Source organism: Danio aesculapii, chromosome 18 (assembly GCF_903798145.1).
Source record: "Danio aesculapii chromosome 18, fDanAes4.1, whole genome shotgun sequence".
Taxonomy (NCBI): domain Eukaryota; kingdom Metazoa; phylum Chordata; class Actinopteri; order Cypriniformes; family Danionidae; genus Danio; species Danio aesculapii.
In genome coordinates, this window is record NC_079452.1 from 12,792,969 (window position 1) to 12,806,548 (window position 13,580).

General features: G+C 33.0%; 1 protein-coding gene across 1 annotated transcript in view; it reads right to left on the reverse strand.

Annotated features, from left to right (window-relative positions):
- LOC130245273 (rho GTPase-activating protein 42) overlaps positions 1–13,580 on the reverse strand; it is a 377,423-nt gene that overhangs the window by 14,220 nt on the left and 349,623 nt on the right. The window contains exons 13-21 of the mRNA XM_056477913.1: positions 13,046–13,085; positions 12,647–12,709; positions 10,977–11,051; positions 10,693–10,777; positions 9,662–9,720; positions 9,455–9,560; positions 6,845–7,004; positions 5,288–5,438; positions 1,404–1,739 (exon numbers count right to left, since the gene is read on the reverse strand). Of these exons, the coding sequence (XP_056333888.1) occupies positions 1,404–1,739; positions 5,288–5,438; positions 6,845–7,004; positions 9,455–9,560; positions 9,662–9,720; positions 10,693–10,777; positions 10,977–11,051; positions 12,647–12,709; positions 13,046–13,085 (1,075 nt within the window). The remainder of the gene's footprint in view (positions 1–1,403; positions 1,740–5,287; positions 5,439–6,844; positions 7,005–9,454; positions 9,561–9,661; positions 9,721–10,692; positions 10,778–10,976; positions 11,052–12,646; positions 12,710–13,045; positions 13,086–13,580) is intronic.

Consider the following 13,580-nt stretch of genomic DNA (forward strand, 5'->3'; position numbering starts at 1 on the left):
AATATCCCAGAATACACCATCTTCAACTGCAGCAGGGCTGCATATGGGAGTAAGGAGATCCACAAATTACTGTTTTTTGTCATTATTCCGAATATTACAACAAACAAGCATATGTTTAAATCATAACGGCGTTCGTGTTTTATCGTCATGCTATAAAAAACCTGATAAATTTCAATATCTATAATTCATAATAATAACTCCCGTATAGCAGTTCCACAACATACTTTCACATCTATCACTCGGTGACACTCAAATACTCTGTCAGAAAAGTCTAGTGACCGGGAATGACCTTTTTACAGTGTCTGCTTTAATGTTAATGTTGTTTTCATGTGTTTACATAAATGAATATGGCCAAGGTGTAAATACACAGTATAGTTATGATCTTATTGTCACATTATATCGTTATGATAACATAATATATGCCTTCAGTGATTTCCTGAAGATAAATACAAAAAAATAACCCAATTGGAATAACTATTGCAGTCACGATCATCGATCTCATATGAAGTAAGAGATCGCGATGACATATGATGACGTGTGCAATGGTGTACTATTTCTTAGGAGTAAATTTTGAAGCTTTTCCCATTCACACTCTGTTTCAAGGGCCAAGGGGTATGGGCAAAGGGTACAAAAATAGAATTGGGCCTAAGTCACACAACAGTTTTCAACACTAATAAGAATAAATTGCTAGCAGCCAATTAAAATCAGCACTTCAGAATGAGTTTTTTAATAGCAACCAATCAGAATCAGCATATCAGAATGAGACATGTGACAAATACTGGAGAAATCACAAGAATAAATCACAGAAATGGATTCAAAACTTCTATTTAACAGTACTTTGCTCAAATACAGTTGAAGTCACAATTATTAGCCCTCCAGTGATTTTTTTTATATTTCCCAAATTATGTTAAACAGAGCAAGGAATTTTTCACAGTATTTCCTATAATATTTTTTCTTCTGGAGAAAGTCCTATTTGTTTTATGTCGGCTAGAATAACATCAGTTTTTAAATTTTTTGAAAACCATTTTAAGGTCAATATTATTCGCCCCCTTAAGCAACATTATCTTTCAACTGGCTACAGAACAAACCATCATTATACAATGACTTTTCTAATTACGCTAACTAGCATATAGTTACCCTAATTAAGCCTTTAAATGTCACTTTAATGTCATCATGGCAAAGATAAAATAAATCAGTTATAAGAAAGTAGTTATTAAAACTATTATGTTTAGAAATGTGTTAAAATAATCTTTATTAAACAGAAATTGGGAACAACAATATATATAAAAGAATTAAAACTTAACATGAGGGCTAATAATTCTGACTTCATTCGTATATGAGCCATAAAAGCCTCATCAAAAAATCATTATGACTCCAAGCTGTATTACATATTAGTCTCCTACCTTCAGTTAAATGTAAGGATCTCAGAGACTGAGCAATGGAGCGGTTCAGCTGTGCATGAGGAGCTTTAGTAGGAGCTGTTGTAGACCTGATGTTCCCCCTGCAGGACTCGTCCGTGGGACAGACCTGCTCTCTGGAGCTGGAGTCTGGGCTGCTGGGGCCCTGCAGCTCGCTGGAGGAGCGGGAGAAAGGGCTTCGCGGCCCGGGGAAGGGGGGCTTGTCCTTGTGCTGTGGAGACGAGCAGGTTTTGGAGGAGCTGTTCTGCTCAGAGGAGTGGGAGGAGAGCGAGTCCATGCTGCCGATTGGAGTGCTGCCCGAACTACTGCTGAACGTGTCACCTGCCGGACAGAGCATAGATAATACAGCATAGATTGTGAGCTATACATTGATCAATTTACATGTTTTTGTGCAGCAACAAGGACAATAATACACTGTAAAAATATCCTTAAATTAGCAGTTTTTGTTATTTATAATTTATTTTCCCCATTTATTTATGCTTTTGAGTTTCATTATGAGACCTTGATCTTTCTTCCAACAACTTTTAACCTTGAAAAGTAAAAAAAAGGACTTTTATGAACATATTTTATAGTTTAAAGTGATATATTGTCTGGGTTGGTGTTGTATATTAAATACCAACAACTGTAGTAAACTGCCAGCACATTTGCTGTTATTTTACAGATTTATTTCTCTAGATATTATTTCTTATACATTATATTATTTCAAACTACTAAAATGTCAATAAGTCACTTTTTAAAACTGTAGAGTTGAATTTACAACATCAAAAGTCGACAGAGCAGAGATCAACTTCCCATAATGCAATTCACAACCGTAAATAAATGGAAAACACTTGTGAATCACAAAATATGGAAACTGTTAATTAACAGATATCTTTTACGTCTACCTCATGTTCTGCTTAAAAATGAATATAAAATAAATATAAATATCGATAATTATTATAAATATATCGATAATAGGTATTCCGACTTTTCCAACACTTAGTGAAAGGTGTAAGGAAGCCTTTATATGTATGCTCACTAAAATACTCAATGACAGTTTATCACCACAGCATTGTTTCCTCCAGTCATCCTACCTTCTTCTTTGACATAAGACATTTGCTATATCCAGGAGTAAAACTAAACGTTATAAACGCTCCTTTATTCCTAATGCTCTAAAATTGCTGTATAACTTATAATTTATAGGGTTTCATGTTTTTTAATTATTGTTTTTACTTATTTTTTTACTTATTTACTGTTTATCATGTTATATACTATTAAATATAAATAAATAATACCTTTTAAATAAACTAAACTAAACTAAATATACAGTAACAGATTTAAAAGAGTAAATATATAGTAAAATATTTATATTTATATATAAGTGCAAGCATAAATGAGTACACTACCTTTTAAAGATCAATATTCGTATCCATATATAATGTTTTCAATATATTTTGTTGCATTTAAACAAAACTGCAATAAGAAACAGCTACATTCATTAAAATAAAAGTTTGATCACCTAACACTTTTAGTAAATAGAAAGATAATGCATTTAAATTCAAATGAGGTATTGTAAAAATAAATTATAAACCATAACTTTTAAACTAAAATGTATATTTTTGAGGATCTTTTAATTTTTCCTCTTTATTCATCCCCCCCCCCCAAATAGCAACTTTTCAACTAAATTATTTATTTTTAAGGTTCTTTTGATACTATTCTTTTTATTCAAATTTTATTTAATATTTTTATGTAAAATATTAATTTGGGTGTACTAGGTTTTGCACCCTAATCTTAAGTTATTTTGTCAAATTAGTTCCAGTTTTGGCTTTTGTACAGATTAATGTAATGCATATACACAAATATCTTATTGTAAACTTGCATCCTACATAAAATATGAATTTTAGGTCTCTTTTATAAAGATACAAACAGAAAATGGAGGAAAAATGCACACATACCAACAATAAAAACCAACCAACAAACAAATAAATAAACAAAATTGTTAACAAAATCCTTCTTTCAAGCAAAAGACAGTATTTAGACTGACTGAACTGTTTTGTTGAGACTGTCCTGAACATTTCAGAAATAATGTGAAATTATTATTAGGCTGCTTTCAGGACTTCCCAGAGTTCTTCTTTAGATATAGACTGTCATATCTTTCTGTCAGATTTCTCAGATTTTTTTAAGTTCCAAAAAGGCATGTCTCTGGGTCTGCAGAGCATGTGAGAGAGACTGTCTGTGCCAGTGCTGACAAGTCTAGCATGCACAGAATGAAATGGGCAAACGACAACTACTTAATCGATCGTGGATGTTTGGTTATATTGGGCAGATATTAAAAAAAAGTGTAAAAAGATCAGGGTGTGAACTACAAGGGGGTTTGGGGGGCACTGACTCCCATAATTAATGCTTAATCACCCCCAAAAAAGCATCAAAACAAGATGTATGGGGAGTCAGCCATTTAATAGTAAGAAATAGCTTTCTCTGATCTGTATCTTAAATTATAATAATTAAAAAAGAGATAATATAAGTATATAACACCTTTAAAATATTCAAGTCTGGATATAAATTCCAAATCTAACCTGTATATTCTGGTTGCATTTAACTAAAGAGAATAAAAAAATTATTATATATGGCCATTATACTATCATCAAAACAACAAATGTAACGTTGAAATGCAAAAAACCTTTTGCACTGTACTTTATATGAGGCAATAAAGTTTGTTTTTATCAAACAGTGATTATTATAACAATTATAAAACTTTATTACAGATTTTTTTTCTTTTACTTTTTTCCTTTTCCTATTAAAACAAACAAAGAAAAAACAGTAAAGTTATATTAAGTTCATTATATTTCGTAGACTGAAAAGTTCCCATGGTGTATCATTGTATGTGGGTGATTTAAAGCATGTTTTGTGTATCATAGTTAATGTTTAATTAACATTTATCATAGTTATAACAGTAAACGCATCTCTCCCACATGTGCTAGGATTGTCCTGCTAAATCACAGCTAGTCACACAACAGAAAATGATCCAGGTGGTCACCCAGGTCCTGTGTCTAATTCCAAAACATAATTTTAGAGCTAATAAGAGAGGAGACTAATGCAGTTGTTATTATTATCTCACTGCGATACTGGGTCTTCCTGCACTTCTCTAATGTTATTGAGCTCTACGTTCAGTTCTTCATGGCTAAAAGCAGCAATGTAGACTATTTCAGTGTTGCACATGCTTATAGCTCCCTCTGTTGGTGAAAATAACCACTACACAGCTTTTTCTTTGGGAAAAGATATGCATTGGCCTTAAGAGCTGACAAGAGCTTAGGTGGCACAGTGCTTCAGTGGTTAGCACTGTCGCCTCAAAGCAAGTCCTGTCTGTGCCAGTTCTGTGTGGAGATGAATGTTTTCCCTGTGTTGGCCTGTGTTTCCTCCGGGTGCTCTTCTTTCCCCCACAAAAACATGCGGTATAGGTAAATTGGGTAAACTAAAATTGACCAAAGTATATGAGTGTGTGTGTGAATGAGGGAGTGTATGGGTGTTTCCCAGGACTGGGCATCCATTGCGTAAAACATATGCTGGAATAGTTGGCGGTTCATCCCGCTGTGGCGACCCCTGATAAATAAGGTATTAGGCCGAAGGAAAATGAATGAATGAATGAAATACCATTTGAATGAAACATATGCTCCCTTCAAACTGAAATCATGGTGAAGTATCCTGTGTAGACCACTTCGCAGGACGCTTGTTGAATTAGAACAAATGTCTGACGTGAAAAGAGAAACACACGAAATGTGCAGTGCATTGGGGCACGGTGACCGGGATTGAGAAACTTAGTCATTTTCACTGGTTAAACACAGAGCAAAGTGGCTGTTCTCTGGACAGTGAATAGTGAGGATGACACTCACTGTCAGCATCCGCCAGGCACAGTGAGGGTGTGTAGAGGCTCCTGGGTTTGCGAGGTCCCGATGTCAGACCAATGGCTCTGCTCCTGCGGGACTCTGGACGGGACAGAGGCTGCAGTAGGGGGACATTAGGGTCTGGTGCTTGATGAAATATCTGTAAAACACAGATTTAAAAGAACTATATAAGATTATAAGTGATGACAAAATAATTCAATATGTATTTAAATATGTTTGTATGTAAATATAATGTACAGCACAGTATGTATAATATACAGTAGATTTATTATTATATATATATTTTTTATATTTCGTAGCAGAGCAAGGACATTTTCACAGTATTTACTATATTTTTTCTTTTGGATAAAGTCTTATTCTTTTTAATTTGGTTGAAATTAAAGCAGTTTTAAATTTTCTAAAACAAGGTTAATATTATTAATAATAAATAAATAATAATAAAAATAATATTTTTTCAATTGGCTACTAAACAAACCACTGTTGTCTAATGACTTTCCTAGATGCCTAGTTAACCTAATTAACCAGGTTAAGGCTTTAAATTGCGCTTTAAGCTGAATACTAGTATCTTGCAAAAATAACTGGAAAAATATTATGTTCTGTCATCATATCAAAGACAAAATAAACCAATTATTAAAATTATTATGATGAAAAAAGTCTTAGTTAAACAGGACTCTGGAAATATTTTAAAAATAATTCAAATTTGAACTATTTTGACTTGACATTTATAATATTGGGGACGCGGTGTCGCAGTAGGTAGTGCTGTCGCCTCACAGCAAGAAGGTCGCTGGTTTGAGCCTCAGCTGGGTCACTTGATGTTTCTGTGTGGAGTTTGCATGATCTCCCCACGTTCGCGTGGGTTTCCTCCGGGTGCTCCGGTTTACCCCACAGTCCAAAGACATACGGTACAGGTGAATTGGGTAGGCTAAATTATCCGTAGTGTATGAATGTGAATGAGTGTGTATGGATGTTTCCCGGAGACGGGTTGCAGCTGGAAGGGCATCTGCTGCGCTGGATAAGTTGGCGGTTCATTCCGCTGTGGCAACCCCAGATTAATAATGGGACTAAGCCGAAAAGAAAATGAATGAAACAATTTATAATATTTTTATGCATTTAATATAGCATGTCTAAATAAAAAATCATATATAAACACTTGGAATCAGTCAATTAAAAAAAATAAATGAATACTTTTATTTACAAAAATGTGCTTTTTTTTTTGTGTGTTTCACATGTTTTCAAAAACCTCATATTTAAATATGCAAATGACTAAAATTCGCATATAAAATAATAATTCATGCAGTCAAAAGCATAATGAATGTCAGGGTTAAAAACTTTTTGTTTTTACATAACAGTCTTTAATGGATCAATAATTGATATAGAAAATAAATAAACAGTCCAAAAATTTTGTTTTTTATTAACTGAAAATTCATTGATAAATTAATTAATAAAAAACATTGAAACAACATCGTAATCAACTGGCCTAATATTAATATGAATTACTTATTTCTTACAGGTGTATAATGTGAATTATCTTTAAATCACACTTGCCTTTTCCAAATTTTCAATGAGAATTTCCACCACAATATTTTGGAATTTGATGTTCATCATGGCAGCAACAGTTTCCTCTTGTGAGCGCATGAGTGTAGGGCCGAAGATCACCCCCAGATTAGATACCGTCATCCTGTTACTTTCACTGTGACTGGAAACACTGCAAGAACAGATGACACAAATAAGACTTCAATGTCCCAAAAAACCTGTTACAGAAAGCTTGTTTAATATGTAATCTACAGTATAAACCACACTATTATATGATTTTGTGCTGCTATTAGTACTTTTAAAATAGACACTAGTACTTATTCATTATTATCATATTATATCATATTATTATCAGTGCTTCCCACAGGTTAGAAATATACTTATATAAAAAGCCGAATATCTGAGACTTTAGGAGATTTAGAAGCCCCAGCCGGATGATTTTTTTAAGTCCCAAAAAGGCACATCTCTGTGGGTCTGCAGAGCATGTGAGAGAGACTCTGTGGCAGTGCTGACAAGTCTAGCATGCACAGAATGAAATGGGTAAACGACAACTACTTAATCGATTGTGGATGTTTGCTTATATTGGGCAGATATAAAAAAAGTGTAAAAGGATCAGGGTGCGAATTACAAGGGGGTTTGGGGGGCTGCTTAATTTGGGGGTGATTAAGCTGATTAATGCTAAATCACCCCCAAAAAAGCATCAAAACAAGATGTATGGGGAGTCAGCCTTTTAATAGTGAGAAATAGCTTTCTCTGATCTGTATCTTAAATAATAATAATAATTAAAAAAGAGATAATATAGGTATACATTTTACAACTCCTATAACGGTTCATTCCATTGACCACACAGATGTATAGACAGATGTACAGTATACACAACATAAGTGTTCGCAAGACAATATTCTCATAAAATAGGTGTTTGTTTCTACATATAGCCTAAAAATAGTCAAATTAGATGCATAGTTTGTATAGTTCGACCTACAGTAACCTCTAAAATAGCTAATCAGGGGATACTGTAGGTCAGAATACATTAAATATCCCCAAAACACTGAAACGTAAATACATTTTATTAATAAACTAACAATACCAAAATTTGTTGACCCCCTTATTGTCATTGTATAATTCAATGCACCCTGAAAAGGACGATAATAATAATAGAAAAAAAATGTCACTAAATACTTGGGTGGCTGTTAATATACCTGGGTGGCTTACCTAAGTAAAGTCTATGTGTGGGAAGCACTGGATAGTATCTATTGAATATATATTAGTACTAGTGCCTAGTAGTTTACTAGAAAATGTACTATTGTTTCTAGTAACAAACTTTACAAAATTGCTTTCACTGAGATTTTGTGGCTACTACATCATTTTTACATACAAGCAGTCATTTATTAGGTTCTAGTACCCATATTTAGTTGCCTAGAATACCATACTGTTCACTACTTCATTATAGATGGCAAAGCTCATTATCTTAGGTTATCCTAGATAAGAAGTCTCATAATGTGAATTAGTTAATGCTAGTGGAAAAAAAGGTAACATTTATTTTAAGGGGTCCTTGTTATAAATGTTCCATGTTCATTCATTCATTCGTTCGTTCATTCATTCATTCATTTTCCTCTGGCTTAGTACTTTATTTATTAGGGGTTGCCACAGAGGAATGAACTACCAACTATTCCGGCCTATGTTTTACACAGAGGATGCCCTTCGGAAACACCCATACACTTTCGCATTCATACACACATTCTCATACACTACGGCCAATTTAGTTTATCCAATTTATTTCACCTGTAGCGCATGTCTTTGGACCGTGGGGGAAACCGAAGCATCTGAAGGAAACCCATGCAAACACGAGAGAACATACAAATTCCACACAGAGACCTTCTTGCTGTGAGGTGACAGTGCTAACCAATGAGCCACCGTGCCACCATGTACATATTATTATAAATAATTAGGCATAATTACATGCAACTAACCCAAAACCTACACAACGGCCATACACAATAAACACACATTACATTTTAAAATGCTTGCTATTAAATGTGACTAAACAGGACTCAAGTATGCGTGTTGATGCATTGATCATGCTTTAAAAATAACGTTTAGAGCATGGGTTTGTGGGTGAAATGATCGTTTCAGTCAATGTTGTTTAAACACCAAGCACCAATATATCACTTCAATGTCAACATGGGTGAAATGTCTTTACCTAATAATGTTAGAGTAACTTATAGGTATTTGTGCTGCACATAAATATAGCACCAAGAATGTAAATTAAACTAAACTAAATAGGATTAGTATGAAACAAATAAACTAAAGGTAATAGTTCATGCACGAAAGACAAAATGTATATTTCATTTACCTATTCTGCTAATTTATATTACAAATTAGTGATTCAGCCCACAAGTTTTGTTTTAGGTTAGGTTGAAATTAAACTTGTTTAATATTATTTATCTTGTAATGTAAACTGTATTAAACTTGCTTAATTTTCCCCCATTTTGTGTCAAAAGTTACACTTTGAGTACATGTAATTAATTAACATCACTCAGTAGTCAAATGAACAGTTGCAGTGTAACAAGAACACATTACAATAAAGTGTGAGCAAAAATATAAGTTTTAAAAGTGTCATACTTGAGCAGATGTTTGATTAATATCTCCAGCATCTCTTTGTTCTTGTCAGGGAGTTTATGCACCAGCGAATGAACTGCACACACTCTGTAGTTCTGATCGTCAGATTCTGAAAGAAAACAAATATATCAACAAACCAAAAGCACTAACTAAATCTATTAAGTCTCCCAAACGATGTTTATTACGTTATTTATACTCGATGTAACTTACTGACAGCCAAGAGGAAATCAGAGTGGAGTTTGTACGTCATGAGAGGCTCAGAAAGACACCTGGTGGACAGATATGTGAATTTCACCTTGTTAGATTTAAAGCGATAGTTAACCCAAAAACGAAAATTCTGTCATCATTTACTAACCTTTTACTTGTCTCAAATATTTTAAGAGTTTCATTCTTCTGCTGGAGTGATAATAAATATGTATAACTTCAAGTTTCAATAGCTAATGTTTCAAAAGCTAGTCTAAAATCAAAATGTGGTGTTTTTATGGACCGAAAGTATCTGAGACTAGCATTAGCTGTGTAGAATTAAAAGACTTAAAGACTGTATATATATATATATATATATATATATATATATATATATATATATATATATATATATATATATATATATATATATATATATATATATATATATATATATATATATAAGCAAAATATATAAAACAGATTAAAATTAATTATTTGCAATCAATTTGTTTTCCTACTATGGAAGTCAGTTGTTACATGTTTTCAGCTTTCATCTAAATATCCTCTTTGGTGTTCAGAAGAAAGAAACTCACAAAGGTTTGGTAAGTAAATAGTGAGTACATTTTAATTTTTGCGTGAACAAACCCTTTAAACGGACAGTTCACCCATAAACATTACCTTATTTACTCTCCCTAATTATTTCTTAACTTTATGAATAACTTTCGTCACAAAAGAAAATATTTTGAAAAATGCTGGGCACTGGGAAACATCGGCTCCCATAGAGGGAAACACAAAATAGAATGCAAGTCAATGAGACCCAGCAACTACAGTAGCATTCTTCAAAATATCTTATTTAGTGTTCAACAACAACAACAACAAAAAAAGAAAGAAACCCAAATAGGTTTTAAACAAGTGGGTAAATGATGAAAAATGTTTAATTCTTGGGTGAACTATCCCTTTACACTATTTTCCACTATTTCAGAGTTGCTTTTATTTTGAATCTCCATTAATAGTAAGAATGTCAGCCTGTGATATATAGAAAAACTGAAGGACACCTGAGGTAATTCTTGAGGCCGCTGGTGATGGTCTTGTTGTCCCAAGTGTCTGGGTCCAGATCCAGATCTGATGCTGCTTTGGGTGCTTTTTGAGGAACACACATAACATGTTTTCTGTACAAATGCTGGAGTACTGTAATATTAACTATGTATACCTAAGGATAGTTTCAATATTTATGTTGTGTGAAAAAAAGCTAGTCCGAAATCAAAGTGTGCTGGGTTATTTTTATGGACAGAAAGTATCTGAGACTAGCATTAGCTGCTGTGAGAATGAAAAGTCTTACAGAAGACTGTGGTCATGAGCTTCTGCACTTTTGAATTTATTCCACCGACTCTGTACAAACCCATAGTGTTGAGCCCTGCTGAGAGAAGAATATATGAACACAAACAGAACATACAGTACAGAAATAAAAACACAAACTTCAATACAGAAAACACGATTTGGTGTCCAAAGTCATAATTGTTTCAGCTTAATGTGCTCCTCTTGATTTTCAAAATAAACACGTGATCCAATTTTGTTTTTTTCAACATGTCAAAAAATGGAACAGGAGCAATTTAGGGCTAGTAATCAGGTAAATAGGTTAAATAATGGTGTGATTTAAAACAGGTGATGTCAACAGGTGATTGTAATTATGATTTGGTACAAAAGCAGCATCCAAGAAAGGTCTAGTTCTTTAGGAGCAAAGATGGGCTGAGGATAGCCAGTTTGCCAACAAATACACGAGAAACTTACTAAAATGTTTAAAAACAATGTTCCTTAATGAACAACATTTGGATATTTCATCTTCAATAACACAATAATATGCAAAACATAATTAAAAGGTTCAAGGATTCTGGGGGAAATTCAATGCATTAAGAACAAGGGCGCAAGCCTAAGCTGAACAACTGTGACTTCCGATCCCTCAGGCGGCACTGCATCAAGAATCCTCATCTATTTATAAGCAATATCACCACATGGGCTCGGGACTACTTTGGCAAACCTTTTTAATAAGTGCCACAATACGTAGTTACCCTCAAAAGTGCCATTAAAACTGTCCCAAAGGGAAGCCCTATGTTAACAGTGTCCATAAGCAGTGTCGACTTCTTTTCCAGGGACGCTAATGCATATTTTAACAAGACAATGCAAAACCACGTTCTGCATTGTCTTGTTAAAATATGCAAGTCCTGGCTGTGGAGGAAGAGGATACAGGTATTTGACTGTCCTGCCAGCAGTCCCGACCTGTCTCCAACAGAGAATGTGTAATGCACTTTGAAGCACAAAATGTGACAATGAAGACCCCGTACTGTTGCCCACATTAAGACTTTTTTGAAATGTGTTGCAACCAAAAATGGAATACATATTTATTAAAATAAATCATGAGGAACGCATTAAATAATGTTTGTAGTATTGTCTACAATGAAATACAAGTCTAAGTAAATTTAGAAATCACTACTTTCTTTTTTTAATATGCGTTTTCCATACTGTCCCAAACGTTTACTGATTTTGTTTCCAAAGCTACATTTTCAACTTTTTTCAGCATTAAAAAATAAGTAAAAAATAAATAAGTAAAATTAGTAAAAATAATAAATAAAATAAATATAAATAAATAAAAATAAATAATAATAAATAAATAAATAAAAATAAAAGTAAATAAATGAACAAAATAAATAATTTAATAAAAAATAATTAAATAAAAATAAACAAATAAATAAAAATAAATAAATAAAAATGAATGTATATGTATATATATATATATATATATATATATATATATATATATATATATATATATATATATATATATATATATATATATATATATATATATATGAATACTTAATAATAACAACTTAATTTCCTTACTTTTCTGTTTTATTTCATTCATTAAAACACAACTTGTTCTAGCTGTCCAGTATCAACAACAAAAACTCAAACTCTCTTTACATTAAGTACTGCAGTAAACGCACAACTCACCTCTGACCTCCACCAGTTGTATACACTTCCTCACAAAATTAAAGCCAGCCTCATTTAAATATGCTACACAAAGAAACAAGAAGGAGCATGTTCAATAGATGGATTTGGCTTGTGTCACACTCAGAAGGTTTGGGCTTATTCTGCTTTTACTTAATGCAATGTTATATCGACAATGTAAAAGGAAATAGACAACAGTATCACACAAAGGGTGTAGTGAAGGGAAACACAACACATTATCTGAAAGAGTATTGGTTTAACTGATAAGATCATGCAAGGTCAGACTCAAACATTAAGCTCAGTCTAACTGAACAAAATAGGAGACACATAAAAGCTATAAAAAAGGGAGCAAACGTAAAAACAAATTAAGCCTTTGGGGTAGTGGTTAGAGACAATACTTACTTTCTTCTTTCTTGCTTAGAATAGCAGGAAGATTGTATATCTAAGAGTAAAAATATGTATATTTATTGAATTTTAAACATTGTGAATTACTTATTAAACAATTAAACAGCACATAATCGATTCTAACATGTTCTGAAGAGAATTAATAATCTCTAAGGTAATCAAAAGCTAGAATAAGTAAATAAGTGTAGACAATTTTGATCAAAACTTAATATTAATAATAAGACTGAATAAAATACTGTATATGTACACTAGTCAGATCCTTCAAACACTCCACACTACAAAGACACAATAAGATAATATATGTTTACTGTTTAAAGGTGGATTACCGTCCCATGGCGCGAACAACATGGAATATGCAATGCGTTTACCGCAAATGTGCATAATTTTCCTCATTCGGTTTTGAAAATGCTGTGTTTGTGTAAACAGGGCCTCAGGGTGCGTGTCCACCAGAGCTCTTTCCACAGCTGAAACCTCTAAAAACACTCAGGTGTGAGTGTATCTCCAGAATAAAATGCACACTGAAGTCTTTGTG